The sequence below is a fragment of the Achroia grisella genome, unplaced genomic scaffold (assembly GCF_030625045.1).
Source record: "Achroia grisella isolate CSIRO2021 unplaced genomic scaffold, CSIRO_AGI_Agris_v1 utg1295, whole genome shotgun sequence".
Lineage (NCBI taxonomy): Eukaryota > Metazoa > Arthropoda > Insecta > Lepidoptera > Pyralidae > Achroia > Achroia grisella.
The window spans coordinates 418,193-439,636 of record NW_026712613.1 but is presented as its reverse complement, the minus strand read 5'-3'; the positions used below and the strand labels follow the sequence as shown (position 1 = coordinate 439,636).

Below are 21,444 nucleotides of genomic sequence, written 5' to 3'. Positions count from 1 at the left end.
GTTTTGATTGATGATTTTTTTTTTGTATTCGTATCTGTCACCTTACTAACACGTGATGCCACTTAAGAGAACGTGAGACCAATTGACACACTCGCCCCTTTCAAATTGAAGTAACATCTGTGCTGTATGCGGGCTTGTTATCGTTTATTAATCAGATTCGATATGTTGTATACGTAATGGTAGGTATTTATGATGAATAAAAGAATATTCATTGATCAATTTAAGATTTTTTTCTTTACATGTGTTTAGAAACACAAATACACTTACATCGGCCTGCGTACTGTAACGTAATGCGAATTTAATTTGCAGTTTTAGCCAATACCAAATAGGAGGTAACATGCTGTCGTTTCCAGAAATATTTTGGTTTATTAACCAGGTTTCTATCACTGTCGTTGCCAGAAATAATTTGGTTTATTAACCAGGTTTCTATCACTGTCGTTTCCAGAAATAATTTGTTTTATTAATCAGGTTTCTATCACTGTCGTTTCCAGAAATAATTTGGTTTATTAACCAGGTTTCTATCACTGTCGTTGCCAGAAATAATTTGGCTTATTAACCAGGTTTCTATCACTGTCGTTGCCAGAAATAATTTGGTTTATTAACCAGGTTTCTATCACTGTCGTTTCCAGAAATAATTTGGTTTATTAATCAGGTTTCTAACACTGTCGTTTCCAGAAATAATTTGGTTTATTAACCAGGTTTCTATCACTCTCGTTTCCAGAAATAATTTGGTTTATTAACCAGGTTTCTATCACTGGCGTAAAAATTCGCCTCATTTGGAAATATTTTCTAGTTAGTGAACTTTATAATGACTACTATTCACCTACACACGAGGTGATCTACGGTCCGCACCAATTCTCTGATTTTAGGGCCCTGAGCATACCTTTTAAAGTGATATAAGGTGTTTTAGGATCGGCCAGATTCGAACTGGCGATTTTAAATAAGAGTAGTAAACCAATAGGCCGCAATGCTCTAATAAATATCTACATAAAGCATTCAATTAACACGTAATCTTAGAATTTCCAATGATTTATCTTTCCGTTAACCTGACGTCACGATTAGCGAGGTCAGATCGTCCATGATTCTGCTGGGCAATTTATCGGATGAAGGTAGTTAAAATAAAAAAAAAAGAAGTATGGAAATAAACTAAGATTGAAATTTGTACATAATAGATATAAGTTAATGCAAAAAAAACCAAAGTTCATCAGTAACTAGGATTGAAGTTTGTCCATTGCAAAAAATATCAAAAGTAGAGCAATAATAGCGAAGATCTCGTTAAATAAAAAATGCAGATAAACTGACCAACTGACTGCAAACAACCAACTTCATGAATAAAACTATTTTGTTTTATTTATGAAGTTGGTTGTTTTTAAAGTCATCTGTGAATATTGTATTACGTCTTATTTGATAATTTAGAATTCTCAAAATAATATTTAAGTTACACATTTATAAATTTATACATTATTTATAGAACAGGATATTAATTAATTAATAAAACGATATTTTGTTAAAGATTGTTTTTATTATACATACACAAATTATGTCAGGACCGGATTAGACTTCAGAATAATTATCTTGAAATACATAGAAGTACATCCCGTTCTGTCTGTCAATATTACGTTCTATAATTAGTTGGTAATTAAATACGTACCTATTATAATAATGACGAAACGAGTCAAGTCTTTTGCTATTTCATCATTATTATTCACATGCGATTGGAGGAAGTAGCCGATGCAAAGCGTTGACCATTAAATAACCATGATCTAGAATTTATTGACAGAACATCGGTAGTTGAATAACGACGTATGTAGCTTACGTCTTTTGCCTGCGTTAGTCAAACTTAACAATAGATTTACTCAACAGTGTTGTATTAAAATCGCATTAGTGTAACATTATACGTAATTAAAGTGTAATAAAGTGATTGGTGTACTGAATAGTGTGAAATGGTGATGTGTTGAGTGAAAATGTCGGCCGGTGTGTGGGACTTGATGCCGGTTCGGTGTCGGTGGATTGAAACGCTGAGGCATTGCGGCAAAACGCTGCTGCGCCGCCAACGAAGGATACTGAGGCGTATTAAAAAGGTAAATTCCTTGAGAGAAACGATACATTTTTTTCTTATATTTTTGACTTTGTACAAAGTCTGCGTGGGCACATCTGTCTCTCTAAATTCTACTGCTAGCGGCTGGTTTTGCAAGATGTGTTCCGAATTGAAAAGTGTGGTATGGCAGTGATAATACAGGCATACTATTTTAGTTTTTACAATGGCAACGTTATGTTGTGTACCATAGGTACCATGAGACGAAGGGGATTGTTAGTAATGTGGACTGATGACCCCATAAATAGCAAGCAATGTACCGTATCAGGTTCAACCTGGATGTAATCGTGATAATTCCTAGTGAATTTATCATGAACTGACCTAACCCCATAGTCATTCTTTTATCCTCTACTAGAGCCTCACCAGCGGAAACCCTTAGCACACACAGGTGTACCTTATTCCATTATCATCCATTAAAAAAGTAGGTACCACGTATATTGAAATTTATTTTAATTGTAGTATAGTATATATCCGATTTTAGGAGCTATAAGCATGTAATTAGGTTTTTAGCTTATAAGTAAACTACTACTCGCCCCGGCTTCGTCCGGATGTATTATACATATTAACCTTCCTCTTGAATCACTATCTATTAAAAAATAAACCTTTTCAAAATCCGTTTCGTAGTTTTAAAGATTTACGCATACATAGGGACGGACAGTCGGCGACATGTTTTATACTATGTAGTGATGATTCACCAAGAGTTTACCATGGTGGTTTCTAGGGATACCTATTGTGTACTTTGCTAGCAATGGTGGTTGTATAAAATATTTTAATCGCCACAGCGCCATCTAAACCGAAGTTAAGCTAAAGCTTGTGTTATGGGTACTAGACGATTGATACAAATACCTAGATATTTGTTTTGTAAATATGTACATACATAATATACATAGAAAACACCCAGACCGATACAAACAATCATACTCATGAATACAAATGTTTGTGCCGTGTGAGGAGTCGAACCCGCGACCTTCGGATAATAAAGCGAAATACTAAACCACTAGACCACCGAGGCTGTCAAATAAGCTTTTTAACGTTGCAGGCGATTCAATTAAAACGACCACAATGACCAGTGTAATATTTGATGTCAAAGAATATATATATATATTATTGTAAAATGGTGATATGAAACTGAATCATCGTTATTTTTCAGGCGATTGTTTGCTAATATAAAAGAATATTAATTGGACATGTGCTCAATCATTGAACCTGTCACAGATGACATTGTTAATTTCGACACCACATTGTACAATTTCAGGCATACGCAGTAGGACATACGAAATTATGAAACACTTGAATATAGTTCATTGTTTCAGCGGCTTATTTAATTGGAAAAATTTATAACTCATTGTCACTATAGTCGTTGTCGGTAAAGGATATACATGTAATGTTGTCTGTTTTGTTATTGAAACTCTTTGTGTTATCCTGTCTAGTGGCTATTGGAATTCTTTATTGGTACGTTCAATTAGTTTTTCCTGTTATTTTTAATCAGAGTATTCAAGGTTCATAGATTAAGTAACATTTTGTTTGGCTTCTTGAGGGAAATGATATATAATTTTTTAAAGTAAGCTTTTTTATTTATTGCTCAATTTACTTACAAACATAAGTAAATACATAGAATACATATATGTACATAAACATACGTAAATATTTAAGGACTTACAAATTTGCATGCAAAATATACATGGACCCTCCATGTATATTTCACTGTAAGGATTTTTAAAGATTTATACTGTAGTTCATCTTTCAGTTGATTTTAAGTTTGTGACTATCCGGATTATTGTATTGTCTAATAATATGAAATCCAATATAGTATGCCTTTATTTACTGACATATACGTGTTAAACGTGTTATAACAAAGTAACAAATATTTTGTGTAAACACTTTGCTACTTTGTTATAACATTCCGTATTCCGTCCATTGTAGCGATTTCTCCGAGATATCCGCGCCGATTTGAGATATTATTCTATTTAATAACCTTAATAATACGATTAAACTTTATTTACTATTATTAATATCAATTATTTATAATAATATAACATCCATAAGGTCTTAATCGATCCTAGTGTGTGCATAGTCTAAGATATGTATTTTACGGTTACGAAATCGTGTGAATGATTAGGATTTGTCATCATCAAAAGTCTGACATTAGTCTTAAACAGTATGCAATAACGTGTAACAATATAAATGCAAGTATCAAGTTTTAGGTATATAGTTATATAAATTTTCATAATAATTATTAATTATTTCGTGTATGTTTATAATATATTTTGCAATAGAGAAGGACGTACTACTTTTTGTCGCATAATAAATAAATAATGAGCCATCGGCCGAAGTTGCGGATAGAAACTAGTAACACTATAAAACTTATAGATCCCATTATGGGCACCAGTTAGAGTGGAGAAGTCATCTAATTGTCATATTATGGAGGCGTGGCCAATTGGTTAGCTGTAGAAGCACGGAAGGGTGCACCATTCTAACGTCCTTAAAAAAAATAAGGCTTGGCTTTCCATGTTTGTTTTGTTAGATGTTATCATTGAATATAAAATGTCGTAAGATGTAAAAGGCAAGTCTCCGCATCTTACCGTTACATTTATCAACATCATTTACCGTAGTGTCACAGAATATTTAATAATAGGTACTGTTGGTGTGTCATCAAGTTAAAATATAGCAAGTACTTTGTTCCACTTTCCATGTGGTGACGAAGTGAGAATGTGTCACTACTCAGCAGACCAGGATATCATAAAAGCAAACAAAGGAAAAATGGCCATACTATTACTAGGTCAAATCGCTAGTAATAGGAGAAAGAAAATTTGAAATACCAGGTCCTCTCATAAATATGATTATGGTAGTTATAGACCATTCCGTTATGAAGACATCATGAAGACGAGGCAGCGTCTGATTTTATTTAAGGAGGATCCAGGAAGTTTCCTAGCACCGTGTCCGTGTACGCCAATTGAGAGGGCTATATCCCTTGGTTGGTAAGCAATCGTTTCCCGGCCGTTAGGCTGTAGTAGAGTAGTATCCGTTTACATCCCTAATAACGAATGTTCACCCAAAAAAGAAGATATCCCGAATAAAAGAAAAAGGACCAGGCCAATTATTATGATAAGTTCCTTGAAATACGCGGAAAGGTACTGGTCGATATAATTATGTTTTTTTCCACAGAAATAAAACTCAAATTACAACACACATGTTACAAATTTTCAATAGTGGAAAAATTAATATGGGACCAACATTAATATGGGATCAATTAAGCATACTCCGTGTATGCTTAATTGATTGCAGAAAGAACAATCATAATTCTTGTAGAACATGAAGCTCTAACAAAGAATGAGATAAATAAGATAATAATGTTAGTTTTTGGAGTTGGTTCAGAATGTATTAATCATAGTGGCAGTATCATCGTAGGTCTGTGCGTTTTGCTTGTAATAGTTTGCAATTACGCAATCTCGACGGACGTGGCGCGCTTACCAAACTGAGGTTATATACCGGATCTCACATTTGCAGGTCTGCATGTTTTGATGATATGAGAGCCTTTAAAATCAACATTATAAGTGCCAATAGCACATGCCCTTTCTTTAAGCCTTGATCTTGTCGCATGGAAAATCTTAATATGTTCATTCAAATTAGAAAGAGCCTTACCTTAAATTGTTGAAAGGAAAACTGACGGTTGAGGAGAGAAGCATTTTCTACTAAGCAGAAAATTAGAGACAAACTTCTTAGCATTCCATGGAATCAAGTTACGGTTGTCGGATCCATCGTGTGGCAGAGAGGGAAACTCCGAGCCGTTCCCGGGACTTGTGACGCGTTGCCGACGTCAACACTCACCTTTACCGCTCGTGTTCTTTCCCTGCCCAGTCAAATCTAGGAGGAGCCTGCTGCACTAGTTTTAGATTCACGTTCTAGTATACAATCCACTACAGTTATAACAATATAAAAACAAATAGTATGTAGTTTCTAAAATATAGATAGCTGTATTAAGTCGTATAATAAGGCTTCTGTTATATTTTTGGAATCGTAACCTTGAATTGGCTGATTCGGATTCTGTTGTTATTAGCTTAGTTATAATTAGTAACCGTTAAACATATTAGCATAAAATATATATACTTGTAATTGTTATTATTGTGAAAACATTTTTGCCTTTAATATATTTTAATAGGTACTTAAAATGATAAATATTAGTAAAGTTTCCGATCTTTTCCTGAAATATGCGGAGCTCTTTACTCTTTGTACCTCAAAATACGTACCGGATCATTGCATTATAATTACTTTCATGGATTGTGCAGTACTGTGTTACAATTAAATGTAGTTATCGTCAATTTATACAAAAGGTCACTGCTTATTGATCCTCGGCTGTATTCATTAAATTAAGTATATTAAGCTTGTGATAATAATATACTTCATTAAAGTTTAATTTATAAATTTGTTGCGATAAGTTTGGATATGGTATGATTTTTTTTGAGACTAAAATATTATTTGGCATCAAAATTTTGGTATTTTATTTTCAGATCTAAACAATAAAACTTTACTATAATCTGGATCACAATCCAGATATTGACAAAAATGTGGTACGTGTATGTTTCTATATCATTCATCAATTCGGTACTAATAATTTTGATGATTCTTTTTTAGAGTTGGTATCATTTGGTCTTATTTTCTGTAGAAAAATATAATATCGATGTGTTTGCCTTATAAATATTATTTACACCAAATGCATTTACATAGCTTGACATACATAATAGCAATACGAAAATCGTTTGAAATAATTTCAATACTATACAATCCACTTTTATTTTTGCTATTTCACGCGTGCTTTTGCGAATCCGTGACACAACGTCCTCTGACCTGGAATCTGGAATGACTACAAATCTAAAAGCGTGTTTCTTTTTCTTTTCTCGTTATTTTTTCAACGTGATAAATGTGCCGTATTTTCGTTTGTGAACTTAAACATTTTAAACAGGTTCCATGAAATTGTAATATAGTAGTACGAGGAGAATAGTAGTTCAATCCATTTATGTTTTAGTGAAATTATCCAAAACGCTGGCAGAAATATTTATGCCTCTCTGCAATGACTTCTGTTACGTAAATTGACCATTAGACAGTCCCCTTACTCTTTCTCCAAATCTATCATCTCTTCCTCAACACGATTATGTTGATTTTCTTGTGGAAAATCTTAAACTTTAGCTTATAGCGGTCGAAATAAACGACACTAAATTGTAATTTGTATTACATTTATTTAAATAAAGATAATTTATATTACCAGTGTCCCAATCTTAATTAGGTATATACACTCGAGTAGAATGAATCACGTGTGTGGCAGCCGAAGGATAAAAAAGACATTTAGAAAATTGGTAATTAATATAGTTTATTAACTAAATTACAGCTAATATTTTAATCCGCGGTCTTATGCAGAAATATGAAACGCTGAATCAGCGACCGGATGGCGAACAGTGCAAACAGCGGACTATTATTGCTGACACTAGAATAATTTGTGGAACCTTTTGTTTACGTACAGCAATAAATTATGACAAATATTAGGTATAGAGTTATATATTATGTTTCCAACAGGAACAATAACCTTTCAAATGGTTAAAAAAAAATGGAATGGACTTTAACCTACCACAAACGGATTCACAAAATCCTAACTGTTTAGAATATTAGTATATATTTAATTATATGTATTTTTTAATGTACTAACGAAATAATTGTTTGCTTGTCCGCAGGTGTACCTACACAGTTGGCGCTCCGCAGACGAGCTGAACATGTTGGTGGGTGCGAAGGTCGGCGGCACGACTCCGCTGGTGATCGCCTGCCGGAATGGCCACTACGACGTAGCCGAGTACCTGATCGAGAGGTGTAAGGCGGACATCGAGCAGCCGGGCTCCGGTTAGTGTCAAATACTTGAAATATACCATCACGCGTGTAATATTTGTAGTCAAAACTGGGAATGAATTCATGAATTCGATATCACGCGCCTGATTGACCCCATTGACTTTTTTCTCATACTAAGCGCAAAAGATTAACCCTTTATATAGCGGAGAAGGGATAGTTCGGGAATAGTGACATCATTCGTCGTAATGCGCCTTGTTAGATCGACCTCCACACGGTTCTCTTTGTAAATAACCGTTGTTTAATTACTTGTAAACTCACCACGATGATCGATTGTAACCAGCCAGAGTATACCGTTAATGCAGACGGGTGCACGACACTATTATTCACAAGAAACATTACGGGGATTTAAAATAAAATAAATAAATTATTAAGGTCATTCATTTGCATACTGGTGAGGGTAATGTAGTAAAATAGTCCCAAAACAAAAAAAATTGACAGTAAATCTCCCCATTTCCTCGATCACATAGATATCCCAATTGGCAAACTTGATTGTCGCTGCTGTACATAGAACAAAAGATAAAAAAAAAATTCCTCAACTAATTATTACTTTCCCATTGCGTCAATAGTTTGGCGAATGGCCATACCACCTCACTATATCACTGTCGCACCTCGCCCAGAAAATATATATTTACCCAAGTCAGGTGGCGATTAAGGTAGGTATGTACACAATTCCGCGCCGCATCTATAGAACGCAACGCATTTTAGTATACTTTTTATAGTAGTTGAGTTTACACAAAGGCGTCTGTAGTTCGTGGGTAGGTCTGTATCGCGATTATTTTTCGGACATTCTAATGACGGTAGGTAAACAAAATGTCGGCACCTATCAACATTGACATCCACTGTTACTCCAGTCGGCTAGTACAACCTAGTCAAATGTATGAGTTTTATGTAAACCATAAAATTATTCGTGTTAAAACAAAATCCATTTCGACACATTTATTTTCTACAAATATCTGTCCATTTTCCAATCAGACATAATAATATATCTTAAATGATGTAAACAGTATGTCCAATAGGACATACAACTTACAAATGAACGTTGCGATCGATGCGGAACTGTAGAATGTAGAGACGCCTTTATCAACAAAATCCGTTATTATGATAAAACGTGCGTAGAATAATGTTCACCCAAATGAAAATAGTTATTTATAAAGCTGTTTGATGTCTTATTTTTGGGAAAATCCGGCATTAATGATGTAGTGGTTTTGTCAACTTAAATCGACGTCAGTTTAAAAGAACATTAATAATAATTAGTACCTGTATAGTAATTAACTGTAAGTCCATACATACGTCATACAGCGTCATCTAGTCCCAAATTACGCGGATGTTTATGTATATGTTATGTACATGACTAGCTGTAACCATTGACTTCGTCAACGTGAAATAGATCTTATTAAAAAAATATCTAGTAGTCTAAGTTACTCATTATAATATCAAGGCCGGCCGTTTCAGAGATTAGCAAAAACAAACAGGCAGACAAAAAAATTTTTATTTTTTTTATTTAAGTTCCGTATGCATTTAGTGAAAAGTTTTTAATTTAAAATTATTAACACACTTCTCACTTTACTAAATACTATACTGTATACTAACACACATTACCGCTAGTTTATCATATCATTTACATAAAAAAAAATCATACTTCTAGTGACAGTCAAAATTTCTCATAGTCAAGTTAAATAGACAATGAATCGCGAACAGAACTCTGAAAATAGTTTAAAATTCATAAATCCATAATGATAATATAAAATTGCGTCCTCGACGTTTTAATGAAAGAAACACCTATGAACTCATTGCTGTGTAGTATATTACGAAACGTGTATAACAATAATAAAGTGCTGAGAATAACTATATTCATTGTAGGCGTGACGTAATATAAACACAATAGTATATTTATGTTATAAACACAAATATATGCTCATACGATGCGTGTGTGTAGTGAATTTAATGAAGATGTTTTTTAATGGATGATAATGGAATGATGTACCAGCCTGCGCCAACGGTTTACGCTGGTGGGGCACCAGTGGAGGATGATAAGATGGACATGAGGTCTGATATGTTTGCCTATCGTGACTGATTAACAGGAATTACCATGGAGTTTTTTAACCCGAATTTTTAACTTTTTCGTATTTTATAAGACCTATCAAATATTTCAGTAAATGAATTATTACCATTTTATTTGGTTAAGACCCAATCAGGCGTTTTGTCGTAAAAACTGCCAGACAGACAGACACTATCACATTTATGTAATTAGTTCAGATGTGTATAAAGGATATAAAGTATTAATATATAAATAATTAACTTCTGTACATAATATTTTTAACCTTTTTATAATTATACGAGAACGATTCTCACCGCCAACTTTTCCTAAGTCATATATCCGAGGAGTCTGATAACCTAAATTAAGTTCCTAAGTCTTCCCAAGTCATCTATATTACGATGTGCTGTCTGTAATTGTTTGTCTCGTTATTTACAGTGACGTTCGACGGGGAGACGATAGAGGGCGCGCCCCCTCTGTGGTGTGCGGCCGCTGCGGGCCACCTGCCCCTGGTCAAGTTGCTGGTCCGCGCTGGCGCGAACGTCAACTCTACCACGCGCACACACAGTACACCGCTCCGGGCCGCGTGCTTCGACGGACACTACGATATTGTTAAGTTCCTAGTCGAAAATGGCGCCGGTGAGTGTTACTTCAATAGTATACAGACGACACTAAATTTAGGACAATATCGGAGCTCGGATACCTGCCTTTACACCTACGCTCTTTCACGCGCGAATACGCTTTCATGCAAGAAAGAATGAGCATTTAAATTTCTGCCTTTACACATACGCTCTTACACGCGCGAATAAGCTGTCATGCAGGAAAGAATGTGCATGTAAATTTCTGCCTTTACACATACGCTCTTACACGCCCGAATAAGCTGTCTTGCAGGAAATAATGTGCATGAAAATTTCTGCCTTTACACATACGCTCTTACACGCGCGAATAAGCTGTCATGCAGGAAAGAATGTGCATGAAAATTTCTGCCTTTACACATATGCTCTTACACGCGCGAATAAGCTGTCATGCAGGAAAGAATGTGCATGTAAATTTCTGTCTTTACACATACGCTCTTACACGCGCGAATAAGCTGTCATGCAGGAAAGAATGTGCATGAAAATTTCTGCCTTTACACATATGTTCTTACACGCGCGAATACGTTTTCACACAGGAAAGAATGCTTGTAAATGTAGACAATGAGAAAGACCGTGCCGTACACGTATTCCCGCGTTCTTCTAATGTGCGTGCTTTAGCGTCTTTGTGTAACATTGCAAAATGGCGGACATCTGCCTATGGATCAAAGACTAGAACTATTGATAAATCTTTGAATCTTAAACGTGTCTTTGGAAAATAAAATCTATGGTTTAAATTACAAGACGATCTAAAATGCGATTCAGGACGCTATAACGCCCTTTATTTTAGTGTCGTGTTTAGGTTACTTTTCTCCTCGTATAGATCAAATGATCAAGGCGTCTAGAAAGACCGCTTTATAGGAGTCATAATATGACTTGTTTTATATAATTCGCCGATGAAATTGTATTATTTTATTTCGCCCGTCACCCATAGCCGAAGATTTATTAAACTCTGCAAGTAATACAAGGAAAATTCTAATATGATTTAAACTAGACCAAGAGTAGTAGACTACCCAATCTATATATTATATATATATATATATATATATATATAACTCAAAGGTGACTGACGTAGTGATCTATCAACGCACAGCCCAAATCACTGGATGGATCCGGCTGAAATTTGGCATGCAGGTATATGTTATGACGTAGGCATCCGCTAAGAAACGATTTTGATTAATTCTACCCCCAAAGGGATAAAATAGGGAATGAAAGTTTATATGAAAATTTGTCAATTTTAAACCGATCGGACTGAGACTTTGCATACATAAAGCTACTATGACGTAGGAAAGGATTTTGATAAATTCCACCCCTAAGGAGATAAATTAACGCGAGCAAAGCCGCGGGCAAAAGCTAGTGTAATTATTCAATTCCTTAGGGAGAATTCATAAGAAGATTATTATTGTACTTAAGCACTCTCGTAAATAGTCTATAATATATTATGATATATATGTTATTTGATTGATCGACAATATAAATAAAGTAATACAAGTATTAGAGCTAAGCCTACGTTCCAAGTATGGACAAACGTTTCCGTCCTGTTTCCGTTTATAAGCGCACTTCAAAGCATGTTTGCATCTGTAGAAATGTGCTCAATTATGAGTTAAAATTTGAAGCTAGGTGCGGCACCGGGGTTGGTCAAATCTTATATGCATATATAAGATTTGGCCGACTGTCAAAGTCGAGGTAAATGCAACAACTTGATGACTGATGACCCATTTCTATGAATTTATTATTTTGAATCCAATGTGTCAACCGGGCGAATCTACCGTCTTTCAGACTAGTTTTTGCTTTGTTATCAATGTTTCAGTTACTGGAGACATAAATATAAATGGACGCATAATGCCCAGAGTCGAAGTCACGATCTAGGGGGTCTCAGAGCATCGACCTTACCAGGTCAAAATTATGCGATAGCGTAAATCATAACCGTTTACCAACAGATGCGCCATATGCTTGTGTGCCACAGTCGTAGTAAAAAAAAATAGTAAACTATAATTAAATTTTAATATCCAACATTTCTTTATATTTCAGACATAGAAATAGCCAATCGCCATGGACACACGTGCCTGATGATCGCGTGCTACAAGGGGCACATTAGAATCGCCAAATATCTACTTTCATTAAACGCAGATGTCAATAGGAAAAGTGTTAAAGGCAACACAGCATTACACGACTGTGCTGAGAGCGGGTCGCTACATATACTCAAGATGCTGTTGGGGCACGGCGCGACGATGGATGTTGATTCTTATGGTTAGTAGTCATAGATTTTAATTCGTAAATAGTGACTCATCCGAACCATGCAGACGGTCTCTCGGTTTACTTCGGATGGTCGCGGGTTCGATTCCTCGCATGGTGCAAACATTTGTATTCATGAGTATGATTGTTTGTATCGGTCTGGGTGTTTTCTATGTATATTATGTATGTACTTATAAAAAAAAGTATTTATTATCAGTTGTTTAGTACCCCTAACAGCTCTGCTTACCGTTAGACTGGATGGCGCTGTGTTAATTGTCCAGGATTATTTATTTTGTTTATTCTTAAATATATTATATTAGCTGTGCCCACTGCTTCACCCGCTTGAACTTTATAGCCTTTATGTTTAATATTGGTGTATAATTTATATTCAGTATAATAATATAGAATAGAGTGAATATTGTTTTATACCAATGTCATTAGATGGCGCTGTATTGTTTTATGTATTTTTCTATTACGCGCTGCTAAGATATTTTTGTTAGACAGATAAGTAAAAAGTATATTTTTTTGTATGTTTGTCTGGATTAAGATATAATAATAATATCATTTATTCAGCATCATAGTACACAGTAAAAAATAGAAAACTTAAAAACTAATATTTCGCTATGAGCTGAAAGGACCTCCACTCAGCTGGTGCCACAGTCTGTCACTGCAGTGCTGATTTTCAGTGGAGCTACTCGAAAAAAAAACGATATTGTGAGTTTTGAGACTAAATGTAATGCTCTGTGTGAATTGTCTTGGGTTATTATTGTTATTCTTGTATGTCTATCTCTTATACGTATAACTTATTTTTGTATATCCACGTTACAGGTATGACGCCCCTCCTAGCCGCATCTGTCACAGGCCATACACACATAGTGGAGCATTTAATTAGCGTAGAATATGGTTTAGTTACGAGACAGCAGCGGATCGACGCGTTGGAACTACTCGGCGCGACGTACGTCGACAAACGAAGGGACATGGTCGGCGCTCTATCGTTATGGAAACGGGCAATGGACGATAGGTCAGTGAAAATAACTAAACTATATAAACCTGCCCACGTCACATCACAGAAAAATTGCAATAATTGAAAATTATTAAATAAATATGTAATATTATCAAAGAAAATATTTAAAATAAGGCAATAAACAAAAAAACTAAGAATAAAGCAAAACATATAAATTGCGGGAATCCACAGTACATGTGTTCGTAGACCTAGAAAAGCGTAGAAAAAAAGATTGGACTAAAAAATAATATGCAATAAAAGACCTCAAGTCTATGTAAAATAAGGGCGTAACTTAATAAAAAAAAAACCTGCACGTCTTTCGTCTTCATGAGTAACGGGCCTGAAAACCAGTGCTGTATAAATACACCTCAATGAGTTTGTGCTTATATCAGCAACAGCTGAGGCAGTTTCTGTTGCCGACTTTGTATGTTTCTTTCTTATTCTTGTATATGCTTATTTTTTAATGTTGGTATTGGACACAGTTACCTAGATATTACATACATACCTACATACTTCAATGTAATATTTGAGATTAATTAAGACTAGTAAAACAAACTAAATATTCTCTACTATTAATATGAAAATATCGATTTTATATACTAATTCTTGTATATAAAATCGATATTTTCATATTAATTTGGTCATTTCACTTTCATTTATACTAATATTATGAAGAGTTAAAATTTGTATGTTTATTTGTACGGGGTATCCTCTAAGGTAATTAAAAAGTGGCAAAATTATATTCTATTTCAGTGCTTCCGATGCGTATTCTGCTTAAATACTTAAAGTTACGCAAAATATATGTATGACGGAATTGTTCTCCTTTAAAACTTCGCGACAACATATGAATGAATGAATGAATGAAAAACACTTTATTGTTCTTCTCACAGAAAGAATAATTACATAAATTATTATGTACTTCAAATATAAAAAGAAAAAACAACATAATTATAATATATATGTCTATATTTTAAAGTTAATTCATTATAACCTTTATTATAGTAATCAAATTTCTTCCAAATTAATGCATTATTTGCGAACGTGTTTTTATAAACATGGTATTAATATTTATCCAAATAAATATGTTGGTGTCGAACAATTTAGATGGTAATCAGATATTGGGCTCGTCAGAAGGCGGGGCGGGTTGCTTGTCTGTAATATACGTTGTAACCGACGACGTAGTACTGTCCCACAGCAGTTAGCAATAGTGGTAACTATTTGTCTATTTTATAATGTATTGTTTACAGATTTCCTGCCGATGGCAGTCAGCCAATACCCAAGCCAAAAGACGTGCCTCGCATAGAGGCGTACGACTTCGCGGTGGAACCGAGCGATGTGCGGCAACTGGAGGAGATCCTAGCGGACCCTGATGCGATGAGGATGCAGGCGCTTGTCATTAGAGAGAGGATACTTGGTTAGTTAGTTAGGATACTTAGTCAGTTAGTTAGGATACTTGGTCAGTTAGTTAGGATACTTTGTCAGTTAGTTAGGATACTTGGTCAGTTAGCTAGGATACTTTGTTAGTTAGTTAGGATACTTTGTCAGTTAGTAAGGATACTTGGTCAGTTAGTTAGGATATTTAGTTATATAATAGGAATGGCTAACGGCCCATCTGATGGTCTCGGGCAACCGTCGCCTCTATACATGAATTTGAAGATTATGGTCATCACCTTAATAATAATATGACATCTGTGATACCACTTATGGCACCGAGCCATTCCAGATGACTAGCATGTCATGCCTATTATCCTGTAATTCCACTGCTTAATCGCACCCTGCAACCATATCTATGTTATATTTTTTAATTTTTTTGTCCTAATCGCACATGAAAGAAAGTGTCGTGTAAAGACAGCTCATGTTACTACTTGCAGCAGTGACCTGTTTTAAGTAACAGACTAAGATCCATGACCAAGAAGATTGACTTATCCTAGTATAGTACACATTTTTTTTATGGATGATAATGGTATGGTGTACCCGCCTGCGCTAACGGTTTATGCTAGCGGGGCACCAGTGGAGGATGATCAGATGAACATGAGGTCAGGTCGTGACATATTTACCAGAAATTTATCACGATGGTTTCCAGGAGGAACCGCGTGGAGGTCAACCTGACATGGTACATTGCTAGTAATGGGGTCATGAGTCCATATTACTAACAATCTTCTTCCCCCTATATCGTACATATTAGCACTACTCAATCGTACATGTTTCTTCTATCAGACGAACATACTCATATACAGATCTGTAATTTTATTTATTTCACTAATGTCTAGTAATAATAGTTCATAAACTAACGTTTATATGTAATCTTATTAATATTTTAAACGCGAAAGTTTGTTATGGATGCATGTTTGTTACTTTTTGACGCAAAAACTACTAACAGATTTCGATGAAACTTTACAGTAATATAGATTATAGATCAGAATAACATATTGGCTATTAATTTCAATATGTTATTCTGATTCTGAAACCGCGGGCACAGCTGATAATAATATACATCGTCTCTGTGGTCTCGGCACTGACGACGATGATCTGGCACGGTAGCGCCAATACATCACTGCCTTCGTCCAGTAGTCCTCCTCGATGAAGGTGGGCGGCGTGTAATGGAACGTGTGTTGTGCGATATCAGGGCCGGCGCACCCGGACACGTCGTACTACGTGCGGTACCGCGGCGCGGTGTACGCGGACGCTGGCCGGTTCGCTCGCTGCCGCCAGCTGTGGCACCACGCGCTCGACATGCAGCGCGCCGTGCTGCCGCCGCTCTCGCCTCTCACGCAGTCCTCGCTCTACAGCTTCGCCGAGCTCTTCTCCTACATGCTGGCCGAGCGTGCGCGTCCCCCGCTCAGAGGTAATACCATCAAATCGGACGTTACAAGATTTCACTTCCGCTTCCGCGGTTCCGCCAATAAACAAATTAATCAGTCTTCTGACAAAATTAAGACCATCTGGGGAATTATAAACAAAGAAACTGGAAGGTCTGAAAAAGCCTGCAATCAATTCTCATTGGGTCGTATTACTTGACGAAATAAAATTTACGTATTATGTATAATACACTGTTAAAATGTTATTCTTTAAAAGTAAAATCTAATGAAATTGTAACTGAGGCTGTTTTGTAATATTAGTTCAAATAAAAAGGGCAAAACAGTTAATTAAAAATATTTAAAACTAAAATTAATCATTTCCCTTATCCCATTTCCATTATAAAGTTTGTTTTGATGATTAAAGTATGTTTGGTTCTAATAATATTGTATGTCCCACAGGTCGTATAGTTCCACCGGTGACGATTGATGATGTAGAACCAGTATTCACTAAAGCACTATCAGAGATCGACAGAGGCATGGAGCTTCTAGAGTGTTCTAAACTAAGTATTGACAGAGAACAAACACTGACAACTCTACAGAGGGTGCTAGTGATATCACTCCAACTAGCTACTGTGATGGCAAGGCTGCTCTCCGAGCCGGAGTGTACGGAAGCAGTCTCCAATAGAATTCATAAGGCTGTGTACTCGCTTGTTAAGTTAGATATTAAGGTGAGTGAGATAATTTTTATAAATTTTTAGACAGGTTATTAATAAGTTGTTCTAACACTTGGTCGATACTTGTAGCATAATATAGTATAAATTTAAATTATTTTTTTATTCAATTGTTTTGAGACGAAGTATGTAATATTTCAAATTAAAAATCATAATGTTCTTAAACTAATGCCACTAGAATAAATTAACAAGATCACGGATTTTATGTTTGTAATTCTTTACTAGTATTATTAAATGTATAGTAGTAGTAATTAAACACGTCATCGGTCAACACGTCAATTAAAGTTCTCGTTTCGAAGTTCCCATTTCACATAGCAATAGGGTAATTTTATGGATGATAATGGAATAGTGTACCCGCCTGCGCTACGGGCACCCGTGGAGGATGATAAGATGAGCATGAAATCAAGTCAGTTAGCCTATCGTGACAAATTCACCAGCAATCTATCACGAAGGTTTCCGGGGGGAACCGCGTGGAGGCCAACCTGACATGGTACATTGCTAGTAAGGGGGTCATAAGTTCACATTGCTAACGATCCCCTTCCCACCTAGCAATAGGGTTGTGACATGTGGGTGATTGGTCCGCAGGTGCGACAGGGGCGGTCGGCGCTGCACGTGGCGTGCTCGGCGGCGGCGCGCGCGGGCGGCGGCGTGTGGCTGCAGGCCCTGCCGCCCGCCGCCGCGCCCGCGCCCGCCGCCGACGCGGGCCCCGCGGGCCCCGGGGGCCCCGCCGCCGCCGCGGGCCCCGCGCCCGCCGCCGCCGCCGCCGCGCCCTCCGGCCCGCACGAGGCGGCGCCCTGCTGCGGCGCGCTCGTGTCGCTCATGCTGCGGCTCGGCGCTTCGCCCGACGCGCGCGATGCTGATGGCAACACGCCGCTGCATCTCGTCTGCAAGGTACCTTATTTTAGCACCGCATTCGACTCGCCATTCCCGTGTTTGTGCTTAATATGCTTTGTGCACTGAAGTTTAGTAGAATATAATAGTGTATTATTACAGTGTTACTATTTTTCTTTGTGATAAATATTTTAATGAATTTTAAGTAAGTTAGTAATGAGCCTAGTTACTGCGAACAAAGTTTGGTGTTTCTCAGGGTTATAATCTAGGGCCTTTCTTATTCATTGTTTTTCGAATTTGTAAAATAGTACTTTAAACAAGAATATTTTGTAATCAGGTCCATAGCCTTGTTCTGCATAACAAGCATATTATACAGTCAATTGAATTTACTCCATTATGAAAGCAGGGCATGATTTAATAAGAAGAATCATTGCATTATTTGTTATGCATGTAATGTGATTATTTCTAGATAACATTTATTCTACTAATATGTTATTGCACTGTGTTTTTAGTGTATATTCGCATCGCTTAACGCAGTTGTTATATAAACAGATATTACATTCGTATTTTGTGCATAGAGATAACGATAAGCGTGTGTAACAGCTGAAGCCGTGCCCGGCGGAGGTGGTGACGGCGCTGCTGCAGCACGGCGCGCACGTGGACACGGTGAACTACGACGGGCACACACCCGAGCTGCTGCTGCGCGCCTCGCACCAGAGCCTGGCCGCGCTCGTCAACCCGCTGCGGTACACCACGCTCAAGTGTCTCGCTGCGCGTACCGTCAAGAACTACCGCCTGCCCTACCGGCACGTGCTGCCGCAATGCCTCCACGCCACCGTCATCACGCACTGAGCTTCCGGTAACACTCTTGTTTAATCTCCCGGACGTGTCGTTAATTCCCCGGACATGGGCAGTATACAGGCTGCTCCTCGGATTCTCTGGACCGCCACGTGCCGCTGCGCCATCGTCATGACGCTCTCATCTCCGGTAACATGAGTGTCTTGTCTTGCGGACGTAGCGGTATACAGGCTGCTCAGATTCTCTACATCATATAGCAGAGATCTATCAAGATCTGCAAATTGACGCAGCATGACCGAACGGCAGTTGTAGGACGTGGTATACTTTTCACTAACTTACAGGCCGATTTCATTATGTATACTGAACCTACGGTAATACTCTTGTCTTATATCCCGGACGTGTTATCGCTTCTCCGGAAATACAGGCTCCTCTTATGTCCTGGATAATATAGTCACAAATGTCGGACACATAGGCAGTACAGGATGTTCGTCGGACTATCTGGATCATAGTCACAATTCTGGACACGATGCGTCAATATACAGAGACGGTTTCCTATTAACTGGGCGTGGTGTACTTTTCACTACCTAAGAGGCCGATTTTATTGTGTTACCACTTCTCCAGACAAAGGCCATTACTTTTTATAAGACATATTATTACTTCTGTTTTTTAATGTTATCGCTCTATCAGAGGCCGGTTCTCGTCTATTAATTTTTTTTGTTTTATTTCGAGTTTACACATTTACTTAGTTTATAGTCAACACTAAATGGAAAAATTCTAGCAGTCACCATGTCCTAATAATTGATTAAAACTAGTCTATTGCTATAAATGCGATAACACAAATGTTCGGAGAATTACAACGGCCTTTACAGTACTGTAGCAGCTTGAGCGTATTGGAATTGATAAAACATTGATAACGCTTAAAATAGGCTTTGTCTTACGTCATTTCATACCATTGCATTTTGAGAACTATATGTTTATAGCGTTTTATAATGGATGGATTTGGATCAGTATAATTAATATATTTGCGATTTTTGAGGCTAGATTTTATAATCAATATACCTATTATATTCACTGTGTTTTTCATTGTATATTTTTTTAACTGTCGATAATTGTAGCAATAAATTTAATTGTACGATATTATAAAATCACATGGGTAAAAGAATTAATTTTTAAAATACATTTTTATATGCATACAATATATTTAACTAAACATAAATTTATATAATGCAGTTTTATATTATTGCTTAATACATGATGGACGAATTATTAAAAGAATAAAGTGTATTAATGAACATGAAATTTCGAAAATGTGGTTTATATATAGTTATATAAATTAAGTATTATAAATACAATTTGTCATCTGATGTAATCAGATTCTTTCATTGGTAGATATATAGTTTTTTTAAATATTTCACTGGTGTATTCTTATAAAATTGATGTGTATATTTATAGGCTGTAAAATGTATAGATGGAAAATACATTAGTACTAAAAAAAAATAGATGCCGTAAATATCGCATGATTAAAATAAACTGCATTAAATTGAGGAAAAATGGACAGTAATTTTGTTTTGATTTTAAAGTTCCCTTTACAAAATTATTCGCTATTTGAGTTCAGGAGCCATCAATATGATGATTAATTTCTTAATTCATTTTTTTTACCACTCCCCCATTTTTCGATCGGTCATATTTGTGAGACTCTCCCATCATTTGTCACTACCACATATTATGCAATTTTATTGAATACTAGCTGACCCATGACACTTCCTCTGCATCACATTTCCCTCGTTTTTTGTTACATTTATCATTTCAGCTCCTCTCCTGTTAGTCATAGGGTGATGTTATATAGACTATAACCTTTCTAAACAACAAAAGTTTTTTTCAAATCGGTTCAGTAGATCCAGGGGTCTCACAAACTAACTCTTTATAATATTTCTATAGATTATTTAAAGATTTTTAAGTGTTAAGATTCTCGTTAATAGTTCTCCCACCCACCACACGTTACACAATGTCACACTTTGTCACACCCACCTCCCCACGTATCACTCTTCTGTAACACTTGACGAAATTTACAGATGTCTCCTAATGCAGTTTTATATTAAGTCAGCGATAGGTTGAACAGATTTTCTATACATGTTTTTAAATATTTGCTCAACAATTCACTGATAAAAAACGCAAATTGCCACTATCTACAACGATAACACTATTAGTAAATGTGTAATTAAGTAATTAGTGTAAATTACTACTCGTCTCTAGCGTAATTTTAATATTTTCCATCATAATTAATCAAAATTCAACTAACGTTTTCATGAAATATTATACCGCCTATAAAAATAACTTATACCCTTTCAACTTTTAGCTATCATAATTACATTAACGACCTTTCTGTGAGACCAA

The 21,444-nt window shown here is 36.2% G+C and overlaps 1 protein-coding gene across 1 annotated transcript; it reads left to right on the top strand.

Annotated features, from left to right (window-relative positions):
* Positions 1-1,879: 1,879 nt before the first annotated feature.
* Positions 1,880-19,738, top strand: LOC131855024 (protein fem-1 homolog CG6966). The gene is made up of 10 exons (XM_059206233.1): positions 1,880-2,081; positions 7,819-7,981; positions 10,461-10,661; positions 12,686-12,904; positions 13,718-13,910; positions 15,140-15,306; positions 16,519-16,737; positions 17,150-17,418; positions 18,007-18,312; positions 18,856-19,738. The coding sequence occupies exons 1-10, from the start codon at positions 1,965-1,967 to the stop codon at positions 19,102-19,104; spliced, it is 2,103 nt and encodes a 700-aa protein (XP_059062216.1). The 5' UTR covers positions 1,880-1,964; the 3' UTR covers positions 19,105-19,738.
* The last annotated feature ends 1,706 nt before the right edge of the window (positions 19,739-21,444 follow it).